At 45.1% G+C, this 21,549-nt stretch overlaps 1 protein-coding gene across 8 annotated transcripts in view; it reads left to right on the forward strand.

Moving 5' to 3' along the window:
- LOC144502696 (oxysterol-binding protein 2-like) overlaps positions 1–21,549 on the forward strand; it is a 386,545-nt gene that overhangs the window by 338,074 nt on the left and 26,922 nt on the right. For all 8 annotated transcript variants that reach the window (XM_078226903.1, XM_078226904.1, XM_078226906.1 and 5 more), the window contains one exon: positions 16,677–16,922. In XM_078226903.1, coding sequence (XP_078083029.1) covers positions 16,677–16,922 — 246 coding nt within the window. The remainder of the gene's footprint in view (positions 1–16,676; positions 16,923–21,549) is intronic.

A 21,549-nucleotide genomic window follows, 5' to 3' on the forward strand; every position in this document is an offset into this window, starting at 1 on the left:
CATACATAGAAACTAGAAGCAGGAGGAGGCCATTCGGCCCTTCGAGTCTGCACTGCCATTCATCTTGATCGTGGATGATCATCGAATTCAATATCCTGATCCCCCCTTCCTCCCATATCCCTTGATCCCTTTAGCCCCAAGAGCTATATCTAATTTCTTCTTGAAATCAGACAACGTTTTGGCCTCCTTTATATCCTCCTTTAAGAAATACCTCAAAACCCACTTCTGACCAAGTTTATAGTTGCTAAAAGGAAGTCATGGGGTGGGTAAACCATAGGATGGGTGGTGCCCATCTCTAGTTGCCCTTGAACTGAGTGACTTGCTTGGTTATTTCAGAGGGCAGTTAAGAGTCAACCACACTGCTGTGGGTCTGGAGTCACATGTAGGCCAGACCAGGTAAGGATGGCAGATTTCCTTCCCTACAGGACATTAGGTGGGTTTTTATCACAATCGGCAATAATGTCATGGTCACTAGATTTATTAATTGATTTCAAATTGCATCAGTTGCCTTGGTGGGATTTGAACCCATGCCCCCAGACTATTAACCTGGATCACACATTTAGTGGCAATCTCTCCTGGATTTGCACCCTGCTCAATATTAATCTCAATGAGGTGTAGAATTAGGAAGGTTGTGAAGCCAGTGTTGTACCAGATGGTGTCAGTTTAATGGTAGGCAGATTAGGTTTAAATTGCCCCCTAAACAAACACTTAGAGTGGGCTGTATCACAGCCAAACCTGACCCTGTCCTCACCCAACATTCACACATACTTTGCAGCAGGGGCAGTCTCCGTGTGTGGTGTGGAGTTCAATTGATAGCACTCCTGTGAAGTGTCTTTAAATATTTTATTGCATTAATGATGCTATATAAATGCACGTTGCTGTTGCAGATGCTGTCAGATTCCGCTGTGCCATTATTTGCCGCTTGGAAAACGATTTAGACAGCCAGGCAGCTTTCTGATAGGATCATCATCACCAGTCAAAAGCAGACACTTTTATCCCATTGGTCTAGTATTTATACCTGGGTTTGCAAGCCGGAATTGTGTTACTCACGATAAATGGTTGTGGTGGAAGATTCACTTCACACTGGTCTTTAGGTTCAAGCTATTTCATGTAAACCTCCGGGAAGGCAATGGCCTAGTGGTATTATCTCTGGACTATTAATCCAGAAACTCAGCTAATGTTCTGGGACCCATGTTCAAATCCTGCCACAGCAGAATTTGAATTCAATAAAAATATCTGGAATTCAGAATCTCCTGATGACCATGAAACCATTGTCGATTGTTGGAAATACCCATCTGGTTTACTAATGCCCTTTAGGAAAGGAAATCTGCCATCCTTACCTGGTCTGGCCTACATGTGACTCCAGAGCCACAGCAATGTGGTTGACTCTCAACTGTCCTCTGAACAAGGGTAACTAGGGATGGGCAATAAATGCTGGCCAGCCAGCGACACCCATGTCCCACAAATGAATTTTAAAAAAACTTCAGCACTGCCACCTACAAGGAAGTCAACTCCCAGAGTGTTTGTATTTATAGCATAATCCATGTTACAGGTTTTACTGGCAATTCGTTTAATAAGGTGATTGCCACACTCTGATTAGCAGTACATTGTCATATTCATAGAATCATAGATTCCCTACAGTGCAGAGGGAGGCCATTCTGCCCATCGAACCTGCACCGATTCTCTGAAAGAGAATAGCCAGGCCCTATCCCTGTAACCCCATATGTTTTAACCTGGTGTTGTGAGACTTCTTACTGTGCTTACCCCATATGTTTACCATGGCTAAACTCCCTAATCTATACATCTTCGGACACTAAGGAACAATTTACCATCGCTAATCCACCTAACCTGCACATCTTTGGAGTGTAGGAGGAAACCGGAGCACCCGGAAGAAACCCACACAGACACAGGGAGAATGTGCAAACTCCACACGGTGACCCAGGTCCCTTGCGCTGTGAGGCAGCAGTGCTAACCACTGTGCCACCCCTCCATCTTTTTTATTTATTCTTTTGCAGGATGGGTCAGCATTTATTGCTCATCCCTAATTGTACTGGAGAAGGTGGTGGTGAGCCGCACAGCTCGAGTGTGGACTGTCCACAGAGACGCTGCAGCAACTTGCCAAGACACCTTTGGCAGCTCTTCACAAATCTGGGACCTCTGCCACCTGGAAGCACAGGGGCAGCAGGCACTTGGGAACATCACCATGGCTGCTCAGAAAGTTCCAGTGTAGACCTCATAGACCGAAGCTCCTTCTACATAAAAACATAGAAACTAGAAGCAGGAGAAGACCATTCGGCCCTTTGAGCCTTCTCCGCCATTCATTTTGATCATGGCTGATCATCGAATTCAATATCCTGATCCACCTTCTCCCCCATATCCCTTGATTCCTTTAGCCCCTAGAGCAATATCTTGAAATCAGACAATGCTTTGGCCTCAGCTACTTTCTGTGGCAGTGAATTCCACACATTCACCATCCTCTGGGTGAAGAAATTCCTCCTCACCTCAGTCCTAACAGGTTTACCCTTATCCTCAAACTATGACCCCCTAGTTCTGGACTCCCCCACCATTGGGAACATTCTTTCTGAATCTACCCTGCCTAACCCTGTTAGAATTTTATAAGTTTCTATGAGATCCTTTCTCGCTCTCCGGTGAATATGTGTTTCATTTTACACATTTAATCCGCCTTTCAGTGTTAAAAATAATCAGTTCCGCCTCCGGCGAAATGTGACTGAACATTGTTCCTCTGCTGTAATTCCCCAGAATCTCCAAATCCTTTGGAATTTAGTGAGATGAAGCAGCTGACGGGGGATGTTAATGAGAATCCCTCGGGAAATGCGTCACAGTCTGGGACGGAGGCGGGAACAGTCTGTGTGTGTTTTTTCTCTCTCTCTGTGCCACATTCACAAAAACCTGAAGCGGCTGCTGTTATTCCTGAGTGAAGTGCATATTGTGTACATAATGAAGCCTTCCTTTGCTAAGACTTGCAGTGATGGTGATGTTAAAAAAAAAATCACCACAGGAAATTATTTATGGGAATGTATGTTTTATCGCACTCCCAGAGGAGGCGCAGGTGAAAATGTACTGGAAACTGAGGCGAAGTGGGCCAGCTATTTATAGTGAGCGTGAAGAGATGGAATAATTAATGTCTCCGTTCCTGGAATGCTGCCAGTTTGGGAGAGGAAGCTTCGGCTTTGACAGGTTTGCCTTCCAAGATGCAGTTTCACTTAAAATCGCACTGTCCTTTCAGGGACCTGGGGGAGGGGTGGGGTGTTATTATTTAAACTGTTGTTTGACAGAATGGTAGGAGGGCTTTTTTGGCAACACTTCAACTTTGCAGCAAATCAATGAGCGATCGTTGTGGATGACAGATTAAGATAACAAGCAAGTTGCCCATCATTGCACTTTCCCAGATCTAACTGAAATCCAGAGAATGATATGGTATTTGAAGATTAGGAAGGTCACTTTAATTCACCCATCCAGAGAGATTCCAGCATCCCCTTCTTGCAATATCTGATTGCATCTTAAATCATTCTTAGATGTTGGGCGGCACGGTGGCACAGTGGTTAGCACTGCTGCCTCACAGCGCCAGGGATCTGGGTTCAATTCCGGCCTTGGGTCACTGTCTGTGCGGAGTCTGCATGTTCTCCCCGTGTCGGCATGGGTTTCCTCCAGGCACTTCGGTTTCCTCCCACAGTCCAAAGATGTGCAGATTAGGTGGATTGGCCATGGTAAATGTGTGGAGTTATGAGGATAGGTTGGGGGGTGGGCCTGGGTAAGATGCTTTTTCAAAGAGTCAGTGCAGACGTTATGGGCCGAATGGCCTCCTTCTGCACTGTAGGGATTCTATGTTCTTATGTTGCCTCCAGTACTGTATCTAGCCATAAAACCATTGTCGATTGTCGGAAAAACTCATCTGGTTCATTAATGTCCTTTAGGGGAGGAAAGTTTCCATCCTTCCCTGGTCTGGCCTGCACATGACTCCAGAGCCACAGCAATGTGGTTGACTCTTAAATGCCCCCACAAGGGAAATTAGGGTTGGCCATAAATGCTGGCCCGGCCAGAAATGTCCACATCCCATGAAGAATAAAAAAAAGTATTCCTTGTGTAAATTATGTGTAAATAACGTCTTGATATCCATGCTCAAGTTACCTTGCAGTGTGTTGTTTCCTGCGTCCCCCTGGTTGTAGTCGCATATTTTTCCCCATTGGTGTTTCAAAATCCTAGAAATGCCGGTCTAATCTCCCATAGAGATATCTTCCCCGGGAGACACCGACATTCAGGAAGGCTGCTCAGCAAAAAAATCTAAGGACCAACCAGGGATGGGCAACAACCCTATTATAGAAAGGATATTATTAAACTAGAAAGTGTGCAGAAAAGATTTACTAGGATGCTACCAGGACTTGATGGTTTGAATTATAAGGAGAGGCTGAATAGACTGGGACTTTTTTCCCCTGGAGTGTGGGAGGCTTAATGGTGATCTTTTAGAGGTCTATATAATAATGAGGGGCATAGGTAAGGTAGATAGTCTAAAATTCGAAGGCATAGTTTTAAAGTGAGAGGGGAGAGATATAAAAGGGTCCAGAGGGGCTATTTTTTTGACACAGAGGGTGGTGAGTGTCTGGACCGAGCTGCCAGAGGTAGTAGTAGAGGCGGGTCCAATTTTGTCTTTTAAAAAGCATTTAGACAGTTGCATGGGTAAGATGGGTATAGAGGGATATGAGCCAAGTGCAGGCAATTGGGATTAGCTTAGTGTTAAAAAGAAAAGGGCAGGTATGGCCTGTTTCCATGCTGTAAACCTCTATGACTCTATAATAAATGTTGACCTTAGCATCCATATTTAATTTAAATTAATAATCTTACAGATTAACTTTTCATATACAGTGGAGCCCTGTTTTAACGCGATGGTTGGGGTCCATAAAATGTGATCGCGAATGTTATCGGGGTCGCGCTAAATCGGGGTCGCGCTAATTCACTAAACCGGAAAGAGCAAAAAAAAAGGGTCCGTCGCGCGATCGCGTAATATCCGATTTAGCGCTAAATCAGGGCGCATAAAATCGGGGCTCCATTGTAACTATCTTCTATATCTCAGCAGGTACAGCCCTTTCCAAGCAGAAAACTCTATTCTTTCCTTCTAACTTAGAGCCTTGATACTGCTAATCAGTGTTGTATTCCTCCTCACATTGCCTCCAGCGCTGGCATGGATGCAGCACTAATGGTGCCTCTGAGAAAGCTCAAGACAGTTTCTTCTGCCTTGTATTCTGCAGAGTGTGTCGATCCCCGTTCAATAGGCTTTCTGAATCACTGCTCTGCACTGATTGGGCTTATACAGTGTCAATGTTGCTATGATCCCAAGGCCTTTTTCAGCTTCAACTTTTAACTATTTCAGCCATTTATCCCAGGTGTAGGCTGCTTATTTTACCCTCTATTGTAGTACTAGGGTGATACGGTGGCACAGTGGTTAGCACTGCTGTCTCACAATTCCAGGGACCCGGGTTCGATTCCCGGCTTGGGTCACTGTCTGTGTGGATCATAGAAATCATAGAATCCCTGCGCTGCAGAAGGAGGCCATTCGGCCTATCAAGTATGCACTGACAACAATCCCACTTAGGCTCTATCCCCATAATCCCCTTAACTCGCACATCTTTGGACTGCAGGAGAAAACCGAAGCACCCAGAAGAAACCCATGCAGACACGGGGAGAACATGCAAACTCCACACAGACAATGACAGTTTGTATGTTCTCCCCGTGCCTGTGTGGGTTTCCTCTGGGTGCTCTGGTTTCCTCCCACAGTCTGAAAGACATGCTGATTAGGTGCATTGGTTATGCTAAATTCTCCCTCAGTGTACCCGAACATGCGCCGGAGTGTGGCGACTAGGGGATTTTCACAGTAACTTCATTGCAGTGTTAATGTAAACCTACTTGTGACACTAATAAATAAATAAACTTTCTATTTGTCTCCATTCAACTCCACCCCCACTGTTTACAGATCTGGCCCAGTGTACTCTGTCATTCCTTCAATATTGCCTTAGCTAATTTAGTTTCATTTGAAAATCTGATCACTTTGGGTTTCTGAATCCAGGACCTTTATATAATTGGTGCAGCAAAAGATGTACTATCAGTCAGTACTTGTTTCCCTGCCCCTCATCTTCGGGGAGATGGTGGTGTGGTGACAGTGTCACTGGACTCATAATCCAGAGCTCAGGCTAATGCACCCAGGGTGTGGGTTCAAATCCTGTCCCAGCAGATGGAATTCATCATTTCAAGTAATTAATAAATCTGGAATACAAAGCTGTTTGTTATCCTTGCAGGGCAGGGCAAGTCCTAACCAGCAACAGTTTTCAACCCTCAGGTTCGACCAGTTTGATTATCATCAGCAAGGCCCACATTTCTCTGAAACCTCTCTCCCTTGGGTCATGACAGACCTGCTGGTGGAACTTTCCAGAGTCCCTTTTCAGTCAGCCAGCCACTTGCTCGGCCAGAGGTTTGGCCAATTCTAGGAAAGTCTCCAGTCCCTGAGGTAGTCAAGCTACTTTCCAGGTTTTAGTAACAGCAAAATGCTGCGGATGCCAGAAATCTGCAAAAAAAAACAGAGTCCTGGAAAAATAAATTGGGATTGACTGTTACAGCAAAATTTTTAAAAAGTGAAATCTTGTCTCTCTTGCTAGCAGAGATGCTGCCAGACCTGCTACGTTTTTCCAGCTTTTTTCCCCCCAGGTTTTAGACCTTCTAAGCCAGCTCGCAAAGTACTTGCAAGAGCTTTTTCTAAAATTCATTTTGTAAGACATAAGCGTCACTGGCTGGGCCAGCATTTATTACCTGATTCAGAGGGCAGTTGAGAGTCAACATTGCTGTGAATCTGGAGTCACATGTAGGCCAGACTGGGTAAGGACGGCAGATTTCTTTCCCTTAAGGCCATCAGTGAACCAGGTGGCTTTTAACGACAATTAACAATGGTTTCGTCGCCATCATGAGACTTTTAATTCCAGTTGTTTTATTGGATTCAAATTTCACCATTTGCTGAGGTGGGTTTTGAACCAAGGTCCTTAGATTTTTCTCTGGGTCTCTGGATTATTAGTCCAGTGACAATACCACTGTGCCACTGCCCCCCTCCTCCTGTCTACTTTTCTTTCAAACAGAAAAACTGACCTTTCCCTGAGAGATTTGCTTCCTTCATACAGTAGGGCCTGTGTGTTCTGCTGGTGACCGCAAACCTCTGTTTAGTTAGTTTCTATTTGTCTAATTTTTTAAACATGACTTTCATCTCGACAGTAACCCCAGCCAGAATCTAACATCTCCGGATCTATGTAGTAGCCAGGAAATCCAATTACCCCTCTTTCCAGAGCTTTCTTTAGTTTCATATTGGGTTAAAGGGAGATCTCATGAATTTTTGTTTTTGCATAGTACCAAGTTCATCACAGAAGGAAATCTGCTGTCCTTACCTGGTCTGACTTGCATGTGACTCTGGACCCACAGTAATGTGGTTGTCTCATAACTTCCCTCTGAAGTGACCTAGCAAGTGACTCAGTTGTACCAGACAGCCACAGAAAAGGCTAAAAGGAATAATGCAGACAGACAGCATTGTGGATATACCCAAGCCAAATGGACAATAATGGTTTTAGACCCTGGCTCACTACCACCTTCTCAAAGACAAATAGAGCTGGGAAACGAATGTTGGTGCCAAATTGTAAGAGGAATTTTTTGAGGTGTCCCACTGGGGTGCCCTGTATTTAGTTGACCTCACTCAACCAAGACATAAACAGTGAACGACAGTGTACAGTTATAAAATGAAAAGGTATTTATTTGCTAATGCATACTTCAGGAGGTAGACACAGTCAATGAGGGTTGACTGTCCTCTCTGAGCAAATCTCGCAATTGTAAAATTGTTATATTATTCTTAACATTTCAATATCCCGCCCAGCCTTGTTAGTCAGACTGGAGGGTCCAATTACAATATTACAATTAGCCACTAACGTTCCACCTGTCAACAGGAATAGGAGATCATTAGCTCATTGCCCCTGTAGGTTCCTCCCCCGTTACCTAGGAAATCTAACTCATGTCAATTCCGGAAACCAAGGCCACCGCTTGCAGCAGCGAATCTTAATTGGCAAAAGGAGTCATTCTCTGCCCGAATCTGGCCTCTCCTTATCAGCTTGTGAGACTTTTCCAGCCTTGCTACCCATGAATGAATCCACTCCCTTACAACCCAGGCCTATTAAACTTGCTTTCGCATATCCAAAAAGATAAGAGAAACTGCCTTTTTGTGCTCCATTGTGTTAAAAGAATTTGGCTTGCCTACCACTGTGTTTCCCATCATGCTGCATTCAGAACAAAGTTGGCCAAGGCACACAATACATGTATATTGAAAATACAGTTTAAGCTTATAATACTTGGTTAATTTGTGGTTTGCAGTTTATAATATATTTGCATATTTTGTTCCCGGCACATTGTGAATTCTCACCATATATAAGGCACTTTATAATTACCTTAACCTAGTCTACTTATTATAGTAAAACTAAAATGAAGGGCCTCATACTAAGAATTCTGCACTACCCCCCATCACAAGCCCAGCCTGTCAATCCTTTCCTCATAAGACAATCCTCCCATTCCAGGTATTAGTCTGGTAAACCTTCTCTGAACTTCTTCCAACGCATTTACATCTTTCCTGAATAAGGTGACCAGTACTGTACACGATACTTCAAATGTGGTCTTACTAGTTCCCTGTACAACTGAAGTATAACCTCCCTACTTTTTGTATTCAATTTCTCTTGCAATAAATGATAATATTCTATTACTAATTATTTGCTTTACCTGCATATTAGCCTTCTGTGATTCATGCACGAGGGCAGCCAGATCCCTCTACACCTCAGAGCTCTGCAATCTCTCATCATTATTTATTTATTTTTATTCTTCCTCCCAAAATTTCACATTTTTCCACATTATACTCCATTTGCCAGAATTTTGCCCACATATGTAGCCCATCTATATATTTTTGCAGCCTCCTTGTGTCCTCTTCTTAACTTACTCTCCTACCTATCTTTGTGTCATCAGCAAATTTAGGAACCATCCCTTCAATTTCTTCATCCAATCATTGATAGAAATTGTGAAAAGTTGAGGCCTCCAGCACTGATCCCTGTGGCACTCCACTTGTCACATGTTGCTAACCCTGAAAAAGACCCATTTATGCCTACTCACTGTATCCCGTTAGCCACTCAATCTTCTTCTATCCGTGCCAATATGTTACCCCCAATAACGTGAGCATTTATTTTCCACAATTACCTTTAACGTGGCACTTTATCAAATGCCTTCTCTCATGAATCCATGTAAACTACTGTTTGCAAGGCCATTATTGTATTGATGATCCAGTTTCCTCTTGATGATCATTTCCATTATTTTACCATCTTATGGAATTTACAGCATAGAAACAGATTGTTCCGCCCGACTGCTTTGTGCTGGTGTTTATGCTTAACAGAAGGAAGAGGTGATATTCCACAAGCTTGGGCTCAGCCTCAGTGGTAGAGAGGTCAGAGAGGGAGAACTGATATTACAGAGTCTGTTTGTCGCTACGAGGAGAGATTAGAGAGGTTGAAGTTATTTTCCTTGGAACAGAAAAGGCTGAGGAGTGACATGATTGAGGTGTACAAAATTGTGAAGTGCAGGGAGAGAGTGGACAAGAGTGATCTGTTTCCTTTGGCAGAGAGTTCAAAACCCAGGGGTCATAGATTCAAGCTAAGTGACAGAAGGATTAGAGGAGACAAGAGGAAAAATCTTTTTATGCAGGGGGTGCTGGATGTCTGGAATTTGCTGCCTGAGTTGGTGGTGGAGGCACCTAAACTTATTTAAAAAGTACCTGGATCTACACCTTAAGTGCTGTAAACTGCAGGGCTATGGGCCGTGTGGAGGAAGATGGGATTAGGAAGGACACCTGGGTGTATTTGGGTCAGCATGGTCAAGATAGGCTGAATGGCCCCTTTCTGTGCTGTATCATTTCTATGGTTCTCTGCATTCCATGGATGCTATTTGACCTGTTGAGTGGTTCCAGCATTTCTTGTTTTTATATGGTGTTATTAAATTTGGCATCTCCATTCTTTCTGCCTTTATCTCCCTCCTTCTGCTTTGCCATTCCCCCTTTAGCAGCTGTTCAGTGAAAAGTGAGACAAAGTATGTTTTCAGTAATCTGCCATCTCAACATTGCCTCGAACATTTATCTTGCTCGTCCCTTATCAGCACTATCCCTCCATCAATTATCCTTATTTATGTGTCTACAGAGTAATTTACTATTTATTCTTACACTCTTTATTTTCATTACAATATTTCCCCTTCCTAATTAGTTCTCTTTCTAATCTCTTTTCCAAACTCACCATATTCCCTTTTGTCCTTAACTTTTTTTATTGTTTATGTTCTTTTTAATTCCTTCACACAGGTGGCACGGTGGCACAGTGGTTAGCGGGTTCAATTCTGGCCTCGGGTCACTGTGTGGAGTCTGCACGTTTTCCCCGTGTCTGCGTGGCTTTCCTCCGGGTGCTCCGGTTTCCTACCACACTCCAAAAAATGTGTGGGTTGGGTTGTTTGGCCGTGGTAAATTGACCCTTAGTGTCAGGGGGACTAGCAGGGTAAATGTGGGATTACGGGGATAGGCCCTGGGTGGGATTGTTGTCGGTGCAGGTTCAATGGGCCAAATGGCCTCCTTCTGCACTGTAGAGATTCTATGATTCTACAGTGTGCATCGCTAGCTAGGCTAGCATTCATTGCCCTTGTACAATCTCTAGTTGCCCCTGAGAAGGTGATGACGAGCTGCCTTCTTGAACTGCTGAAGTCCATATGGTGTAGGTACACCCACAATGCTGTTAGGGAGGCTGTTCTGTCACAGCACTGTGTTGGTTCATGCCTCCTGCTTTAGGTTCACCGTTATCCTGAGGAGTCAATGGCCTAGTGGTATTATTGCTGGACTATTAATCCAGAAACTCAGCTAATGTTCTGGGGACCCGGGTTCAAATCCCACCACAGCAGATGGTGAATTTGAATTCAATAAAAAAAATCTTGAATTAAGAATCTACTGATGACCATAAAACCATTGTCAATTGTCGTAAAAACCCATCTGGTTCACTGATGCCCTTTAGGGAAGGAAATCTGCTGTACTTACCCGGTCTGGCCTACATGTGACTCCAGAGCCACAGCAATGTGGTTGACTCAACTTCCCTCCAAGGGCAACTAGGGATGGGCAATAAATCCTGGCCAGCCAGCAATGTCCCATGTCCCACGAATTAATAAAAAAATAAAATCCTCACCTCTCTGTTTATTCATTCACTTTTGGCCACTTTGTTTTTATTGCGTAGTGGCATATAGTCCTCTTGAGTCTTCTTCATCTTCCCATTAAACATTGCCAAGTGCTTTATCTCTTTGTCGATATGTTTCTCCAGTTTGCCCCACTTATCTCCACCCTTTCTCCGTCATGGTTGGCCTCTTTCCAAACAGCTACTTTGACCCTTGTATCACATATATCTCTCTCAATCAGGATCTTCAATATGATTATATTATCCTCACTATTCCCAAGATGCTATCCCTCACTTACTTTGATTCTGTTCGTACCTGGAATGGAAGATTAATAGCAGGTGGAATTTTCCAGTCCCGCCTGCCATGCGAATGGGCAGGGGTGGACTATGCAAAGATCTGTTGACCTCGGGTGGGATTTTCCAGTCTTGGGGTGAGCGTGACTGGAAAATCCCACCCGGAATGCTTGCTTTGTTCTGGATTGGTAAATCAAAAATGAGAGAAAAATAACATACGATGGACTTTTAATTATCCAGTTTCATATATGTGCAGAACCTGACGTAAATTATAATCTGTGGTAACCTTTATGTAGGAGTTGGGCGGAGGATATTGGATGTGGTTTTAAACCATCTGCAGACTCCTTGATTGGTCAGAGCTCTGATTATTTATAACCCACTCAATCCCCCACACCGCCAGCAACTTGTTTTCTTAAGTTAAAAGGTACAAATTAAACATTCACCTGAAGAAAATGCACATCAACACTGTGATATTTTATTGCTGCTTACCATGTCCACAAACCTCAGCACCATTAGATTCATAGAGATATACAGCACGAAAACAGGCCCTTTGGCCCAACTCATCCACGCCGGCCAGGTTTCCTGAACTGAACTAGTCCCGTTTGTCTGCATTTGGCCCATATCCCTCTGAAACCTTTCCCATCCATCCCCCTGTGCTCTGAGACAGGCCTCAGACCTGACTCAGAGCAATGGTGCTGAGGTCTAGGAGAAATGGAACTGGTCGGAGTGAAGGCTGTGCAGGGAAGAGCCATTCACATTAGGAAAAGGCAGTAAAATGGGATGGATTGGCCAGAAGCCCATGACCTTAAACCAACCCTCTCACAGACACATGCACTCTCTCAATCCTGTGCACCCCTCTGCGTGGGTTTCCTCCGGGTGCTGCGGTTTCCTCCCACACTCCAAAAGGTGTGCTGGTTAGGTGCATTGACCATGCTAATTTCTCCCTCAGTGTACCCGAACAGGCTCCGGAGTGTGGTGACTAGGGGATTTTCACAGTAACTTATTGCAGTGTTAATGCAAGCCTACTTGTGACACTAATAAATGAAAATTAAATCACCCTTGAACCATATCCTGTTCTCAGCTATTAACATCCAGGGCATAGAACAGCGCCACCTGCTGTATTCACAAATCAGGGAGTTCAGAGAAAATGGAACGATTTTAAAAAAAAATTAAAAGCAACATTGGATGGTGCATTAAGATTCGTGAAGTCATCAGGTAGAACACAAGGATCGAGGATCACATGGGTTCAAGATCAGATTTAATTATAGAAGTACAGAATCTAGTTTGACACACCTAGTGCAGTACTGAAGGTGTGCTGCACTGTTAGAGGTGCCAACTTTCAGATGAGATGTTAAACCAAGGCTCTGTGTGCTCTCTGAAGCGGGTCTAAAATATCCCGTGGCACTACTCTGAAAGAGAAGCTGACTTATCTCTGCTGTACTGGCTAATATTTATCCCACAGCCAACGTCAATGAAACGGATTCTCTGGTCATTATTGCATTACTTCCTGCGGGATCTTGCTGTGTATAAATTGGCTATCATATTTCCTATGTTACAGCATTACTACTCTTGAAAAGTCCTTCATTGACTTGACAGCAGTTTGAGATCTGGGAAGGCGCTATATAAATGCAAGTCCTCTCTTCTTTTCCATAAAACTGTCAAATCAACCAATCACACGCATCCAAGATGGCGCCAGAGTGAGGCGACTTCTTGCAAGCTGTGCCTGGCATACTTTCTAGTTCTATCATTTCGTCTCGTTCTGTGCTTCTAAAACTTCATTCTATGTTTGTAACACTACATTCTGCACTCTCTCATTTCCTTCTCTTTGAACGGTATGCTTTGTCTGTATAGCGCGCAAGAAACAATACTTTTCACTGAATACTAATACATGTAACAATAATAAATCGAATCAAATCAAAGATTTAAAACCTTCAGCGACTTACCACTGATTTCCATCCGTGTAGTTTTTTTTCCTCCTGGTATGACTGAAGTGATTCGCCTGTAAAGCAGGGGCAGTGAAGTGAGGTGCGTGCTGATTGCTCTCAGCACTGACTGAGCCGTGCGCTCCCTCTGTGTCCAACACGTAAATATTCCTGTTGTTTTTACTATCTGCAGCTGATGACAATTCTATTAATGTATAAATGATTAAGCATTTTCTATAACTCGTTGTGAAATATTCAGCGTGTATTAAATGTATTTAATCTTATTCATTGGGTCACGGTTAGTGAAGAAGCCCGATTTCAATCTTGTGGCCCACTGAGGTGAAGGAGGGCCACTCATGCAGCCCACTCACTAGCCGAGGTTGCCCATCACTGGTCTAGAATGTTCTTAAATCAGAGTAAATGTGAGAACAGATTTAAGCAAAATGTCTGCCGTGGTGAGCACTAAGTGTCCCAGCGTGAAAACTGGTCATCCATATCTAAAGGTAAAAGCTGTGACTGAAACTGCAGCAAGAAGGGCGCCACAGTGACACAGCGGTTAGCACTGCTGCCTCACAGTGCCAGGGACCCGGGTTCAATTCCCGGCTCGGGTGTTTGTGTGGAGTTTGTATGTTCTCCCTGTGTCTGCGCGGGTTTCCTCCGGGTGCTCTGGTTTCCTCACGCGTTCCAAAGATGTGCAGGTTAAGTGGATTGGCCATGCTAAATTGGCCCTTACTGTACCACGATGTGTAGATTAGGGGGATTTGCCATGGTGAATGTGCGGGGTTACAGGGATAGGGCGGGCGTGAGGGCCTGGGTAAGATACTCTGTTTGAGGTTCAGTGCAGACTCAATGGGCCGAATGGTCTCTTGAACACTACAGGGATTCTATGAAGATAAGAGTGACACTGAACCAGGGTGACTCTCACTGCACTGATTTTCTTTCACTGAACAATATGGAAATTAGGGATGTATTATCCCAGCATAAGCATCCCAAATACCAGAATTTCTTGCGTCACAGTTAGGGACTTTATTTTAGTCAAAAGTGTTAATAAAATTCTGCCCTGTGTAAAATTGAGCTGCTACGACAACGGATGAATGAACACCGCTCGACAATCACCAGGCAAGACTGTTCTCTTCCTGTGGGGGAGCACTTTAGTGGTCACGGGCATTCAGCCTCTGATCTTCGGGTAAGCGTTCTCCAAGGCGGCCTTCACGACACACGACAGCACAGAGTCGCTGAGCAGAAACTGATAGCCATGAGGACGGTCTAAACTGGGATCTTGGGTCTATGTCACACTATCAGTAACCCCCACAGCTTGCCTCCTGGACTTGCAGAATCTCACTGGCTGTCCTGTCTGGAGACAATACACATCTCTTTAACCTGTGCTTAATGCTCCCTCCACTCACATTGTCTGTATCTTTAAGACCTGGTTGGCTGTAGAGATTCGCATTCTAATCAGTATTCTGTAACTTGATTTTGTGTCTCTGTATGCCCTGTTTGAGAGCAGATATCCACTCCATCTGACGAAGGAGCAGCGCTCCAAAAGCTAATGGCATTTGCTACCAAATAAACCTGTTGGACTTTAACCTGGTGTTATTAAAACTCTTACTGCGTTTACCCCAGTCCAACGCCGGCATCTCCACATCAAAATTGAGCCGGACAGATGAAGAAGGTTGGGTTGTTGACAGATGTTGATCTCAGCAGCTTGGTAGTAAGGGACTATATAATTGGTGATAAGGCCCATTGACTAGACAGAAAATAATCATCCATTTGACTTGGTTTAACTTATTATTGTCACACTTATTAGCATACAGTGAAAAGTATTGTTTCTTGCGCACTATACAGACAAAACATACCGTTCATAGAGTACATAGAGGAGAAGGAAAGGAGAGGGTGCAGAATGTAGTGTTACAGTGTTAGATGACTCCCTCTATTGTTATACCTGCAAGTTCATGGTTGAATAGCCGTCAGCATTTACTGTCTGGCCTCAGCTGGTTGCTCTCTCACTTCCACGTAAACAAGTTTTGGGTTGAGTCCACACCAGTTGAGGGGTACATAATAGAGACTGATTCCTGGAGCAGTGAACTGTACTCACTGAGTGCCGTCCTTTGGGAAAAGCATTCGCCTAAGGTTCATATTTTCTACAGTGTCACAGTAGTGTCAGTCTGGAGGCAGACATTTTGTGCAGAACTTCCCCTGCCAGAATGTGAGGACCTTCCTTCAGTCTCAGTGCGAATGTGAAACCATACACACGTGGAATAGAAAGTATGGAGTCCCGCTCCAGAATCTATGTGGAGGCCATCCTGCTGTAATATGGTGGGGGAGGTGATAGTCTAGTGGTATTATCACGAGACTATTAATCCAGAAACTCAGCTGGGGACCTTGGTTCGAATCCCGCCACTGCAGATGGTGGAATTTGAATTCAACGAAAAAAAATCTGGAATTAAGAATCTACTGATGACCATGAAACCATTGTCGATTGTCAGAAAAAGCCATCCGATGTTCACTAATGTTCTTTAGGGAAGGAAATCTGTCATCATTACCTGGCTACATGTGACTCCAAAGCCATTTAAAAGACCCATGAGGACCAGCACCTCTGTTAAAGTAAGGGGCAAAGCATATGTGCACAGTGCAATTCATCTTCTAAAGGTTTGAACAACCACTAATTTTATTGGTAAAAGCAAATTACTGCGGATACTGGAATCTGAAACAAAAATAGTGAATGCTGGAAAATCTCAGCAGGTCTGACAGCATCTGTGGAGAGAGAACAGAGCCAACATTTTGAGTCTGGATGATTCATGGTCTTTTGGACATTTGTGGGGGCACGGTGACACAGTGGTTAGCACTGCTGCCTCACAGCACCAGGGACCTGGGTATGATTCCTGGTTTGGATCACTGTCTGTGTGGAGTTTGCATTTCTCCCCGTGTCTGCGTGGGTTTCCTCCGGGTGCTCCGGTTTCCTCCCACAGTCCAAAAATGTATGTGTTAGGTGGATTGGCCATGCTAAATTGCCCCTTAGTGTCAGGGGGACTGTCTAGGGTAAATGCATGGAGTTGTGGGGATAGGGACTGGTTGGGATTGTGGTCGGTGCAGATTCGATGGGCCAAATGACCTCCTTCTGCAGTGTAAGATTCTATGATTCCATGATGCTAATTTTATTACACTTTGCTTATGTTCTCATTGATTGCAGGTAAACTTCAATGAGCCTTTGTCAATGCTTCAGAGACTAACCGAGGATTTAGAGTATCACGAATTATTGGACAAGGCAGCCAGATGTGACAGCCCTGCAGAGCAGATGTGCTACGTAGCTGCATTCTCTGTGTCTTCCTACTCGACAACCACCCATCGCACAGCAAAGCCTTTCAACCCTCTGCTTGGGGAGACCTTTGAGCTGGACCGGCGAGAGGAAAGTGGCTTCCGCTCACTGTGTGAGCAGGTGAGGGGGTTCCTGAGGGGACCTTGTCCATTGTCTTCGTCGCTAGATTCTGTGTGCAGGCAATGTATCATAAACACTGACTGGTTATATCGTCCGTAACTTTGTGATGACAAGTTTCCACGTTGTGGCCTCTTTATTCAAAACTGAGCTCTTCGAAACATATTCAGAGGATAAGTGCACCACTAGGCTGGTGCTAAACCCTGGGACACAGTGGGCAGCCAGATTTAATTCTTGGTCTGGGATAGAACATAACAGTGCAGTACAGGCCCTTTGGCCCTCGATGTTGCGCCGACCAGTGAAACCAATCTAAAGCCCATCTAACCTACACTATTCCAATATCATCCATGTGTTTGTCCAATGACCATTTAAATACGCTTAATGTTGGCGAGTCCACTACTGCTGCAGGCAGGGCATTCCACGCCCTTACTACTCTCTGAGTGAAGAACCTACCTCTGACATCTGTCCGATATCTATCACCCCTCAATTTAAAGCTATATTCCCTCATGCTAGCTATCACCATCCGAGGAAAAAGGCTCTCACTATCCACCCTGTCTAATCCTCTGATCATCTTGTATGCCTCCATTAAGTCACCTCTTAACCTTCTTCTCTCTAACGAAAACAACCTCAAGTCTCTTAGCCTTTCCTCATAAGACCTTCCCACCATACCAGGCAACATTCTGGTAAATCTCCTCTGCACCCTTTCCAATGCTTCCACATCCTTCCTATACTGTGGCGACCAGAACTGTACGCAATACTCCAAGTGCGGCCGCACCAGAGTTTTGTACAGCTGCAACATGACCTCCTGGCTCCGAAACTCAATCCCTCTACCAATAAAAGCTAACACTCCGTACGCCTTCTTAACAACCCTATCAACCTGGGTGCCAACTTTCAGGGATCTATGCACATGGACACCGAGATCTCTCTGTTCATCCACACTACCAAGTATCTTAACATTAGCCCAGTACTCTGTATTCCTGTTACTCCTTCCAAAGTGAATCACCTCACACTTTTCCGCATTAAACTCCGTTTGCCACCTCTCAGCCCAGCTCTGCAGCTTATCTATGTCCCTATGTAACCTGCAACAACCTTCCGCACTGTCCACAACTCCACCGACTTCAGTGTCATCCGCAAATTTACTAACCCATCCTTCTACGCCCTCATCCAGGTCATTTCTCAAAATGACAAACAGCAGTCCCCTCAACCCCATCTAGTCCAATAGCCTGTATCTCAGTATTCTCCTCGACAACATTGTCTTTTTCCTGAGTGAATACTGACGAAAAATATTCATTTAGCGCCTCTCCTATCTCTTCAGGCTCCACGCACAACTTCCCACTACTGTCCTTGACTGGCCCTAATCTTAGCCTAGTCATTCTTTTATTCCTGACATACCTATAGAAAGCTTTAGGGTTTTCCTTGATCCTACCTGCCAAGACTTCTCATGTCCCCTCCTGGCTCTTCTTAACTCTCTCTTTAGGTCCTTCCTGGCTAACTTGTAACTCTCAAGCGCCCTAACTGCGCCTTCACGTCTCATCTTTACATAAGTCTCCTTCTTCCTCTTCACAAGAGATTCAACGTCTTGTAAACCACGGTTCCCTCGCTTGACCACTTCCTCCCTGCCTGACAGGTACATACTTATCAAGGACACGCAGTAGCTGTTCCTTGAACAAGCTCCACATTTCAATTGTGCCCATCCCCTGCAGTTTCCTTCCCCAACCTATGCATCCTAAATCTCGCCTAATCGCATCATAATTTCCTTTCCCCCAGCTATAACTCTTGCCTTGCAGTATATACCTATCCCTTTCCATCGCTAAAGTAAACGTAACTGAATTGTGGTCACTATTACCAAAGTGCTCACCTACATCCAAATCTAACACCTGGTCTGGTTCATTACCCAGTACCAAATCCAATGTGGCCTCGCCTCTTATATACATACTGTGTCAGGAAACCCTCCTGCACACATTGGACAAAAACTGACCCCTCTAAAGTACTCGAACTATAGCTTTTCCAGTCAATATTTGCAAAGTTAAAGTCCCCCATAACAACTACCCTGTTACTTTCGCTCCTATCCAGAATCATCTTTGCAATCCTTTCCTCTGCATCTCTGGAACTTTTCGGAGGCCTATAGAAAACTCACAACAGGGTGACCTCTCCTTTCCTGTTTCTAACCTCAGCCCATACTACCTCAGTAGACGAGTCCTCATCAAACGTCCTTTCTGCCACCGTAATAATGTCCTTGACTAACAATGCCACACCTCCACCTTTTTTACCACCTTCCCTGCTCTTACTGAAACATCTAAACCCCGGAACCTGCAACAACCATTCCGGTCCCTGCTCTATCCATGTCTCCGAGATGGCCACAACATCGAAGTCCCAGGTACCAAGCCATGCTACAAGTTCACCCACCTTATTCCGGATGCTCCTGGCATTGAAGTATACACACTTCAAACCACCTTCCTGCCTACCGGTACACTCCTGCGACGTTGAAACCTTATCCATGACCTCACTACTCTCAACCTCCTGTACACTGGAGCTACAATTCAGGTTCCCATCCTCCTGCTGAATTAGTTGAAACCCTTCCGAAGAGCATTAGCAAATTTCCCCCCCAGGATATTGGTACCCCTCTGGTTCAGGTGTAGACCATCCCGTTTGTAGAGGTCCCACCTATCCCAGAATGAGCCCCAATTATCCAGGTATCTGAATCCCTCCCTCCTGCACCATCCCTGTAGCCACGTGTTCAATTGCTCTCTCTCCCTATTCCTCTCCTCACTATCACGTGGCACGGGTAACAAACCAGAGAGAACAACTCTGTTTGTTCGAGCCCTAAGCTTCCACCCTAACTCCCTGAATTTCTGCCTTGCATCCCCATCCCTTTTCCTACCTATGTCTTGGGTGCCTATGTGAACCACGACTTGGGGCTGGTCCCCCTCCCCCTTAAGGATCCCGAAAACACGATCCGAGCCATCACGGCAATACACCAGCCGCACGTCTCCTTCGTTCCCACAGAATCTCCCTTCTATCCCCCTAACTATGGAGTCCCCAATAGCTAATGTTCTACTCCTCTCCCCCCTTCCCTTCTGAGCAACAAGGACAGAGTCTGGCCCAGAGACCTGTACCCCATGGCTTACCCCTGTTAAGTCCCGTCCCCGCCCCCCCCCCCCCCCCCCCCCCAACAGTATCCAAAACTGAATACTTGTTATACAGCGATCCAGGGGATCGCTGTTCTGACTGCTTCTTACCCCTTCTAGTCGTCACCCACGTATCATTTCTAGGAGTAGCTCCCTCCCTGTAGCTTCTATCTATAGCTGCCTCTGCCTCCCAAATGATCCTGAGTTCATCCTGTTCCAGATCCAGATCCCTAACACGGTCTTCAAGGAGCTGGAATTGGGTGCACTTCCTGCAGGTGTACTCAGCTGGGACACTGGTGTCCCTCACCTCAAACATCCCACAGGAGGAACATTGCACTGCCTGCACTGACATCCCTGCTAACTTCCCTTGCTAAGAAACGAAAGAGAGAAAAAAAAAGCTTACCTGCTCTCACTCCGAGTCTTTTTTTTTAGGTTAGAGGAGGGGGGAGGATGGGAGACTACAGGTGTAGGATTTCGGGTTTCCTCCCCATTCAAATTTATTGGGCAAAAAACCTTCCCAGGCCTCTCTGCGGCCTACTTCCGGTTTCCCGTTTCCTGTTGTACTAGAAACAAAAACTCCAAAAAGTCGTGTAAAAATCAAAGTCTCGTACCTTCAGCTCTTCTCACTCGAATCGCTCCCTCTCCGCTTGCTCCGGTGTAACAATGCGGTGGAAACCTCGAAGGTAAGTCCTGTTAAAAAAAAAAACAGGAAAAAAAACCTTCCCAGGCCTCTCTGCGGCCTACTTCCGGTTTCCCATTTCCTGTTGTACTAGAAACAAAAACTCCAACAAAAAATAATGTAAAAATCTAAGTCTCGTACCTTCAGCTCTTCTCACTCGAATCGCTCCCTCTCCGCTTGCTCCGGTGTAACAATGAGGTGGAAACCTCGAAGCTGAAATAGGAATTTCTAGACAAAAGAAATAACAAGATCCCTCCAGTTCACTGTCTACCATCCTGCTAGATGCATGATAACTGATCTCAGTCAGAGACATAGAAAGAAAAATCTGCAACTGTTCCTCACCTATCCGCTGACGGCATGTTGAAATGTTGTCGGTATGGGGACATTCTGTAACCCTTAGACAATGAGTAATGGGGAGTTGCCACCCAAATGAAGTGCAGTTGTAGCGTGTTTCAGTCTCCACTAGGAATCATTCCTGATCCAGTGTGTGCGTGCTGCTCCCAGACTTCAGCAGACCCCCCCGCCGAGCCCAGCAAGGGCCAACATATGAGTTTAACTCTCTCCTTTAGAATCATAGAATCCCTACAGTGCAGAAGGAGGCCATTTGGACCTTCGAGTCTGCACCAACCACAATCCCACCCAGCCCCTATCACCATAGCCCCACGTATTTACACTGTTAATCTCCCTGACACTAAGGGCAATTTATCATGGCCAATCAACCTAACTCGCACATTTTTGGGCTGTGGGAGGAAACCGGAGCACCCGAAGGAAACCCACGCAGACACGGGGAGAACGTGCAAACTCCACATAGACAGTGACCCAA

This window comes from Mustelus asterias, chromosome 13 (genome assembly GCF_964213995.1).
Source record: "Mustelus asterias chromosome 13, sMusAst1.hap1.1, whole genome shotgun sequence".
Taxonomy (NCBI): Eukaryota; Metazoa; Chordata; class Chondrichthyes; order Carcharhiniformes; family Triakidae; genus Mustelus; species Mustelus asterias.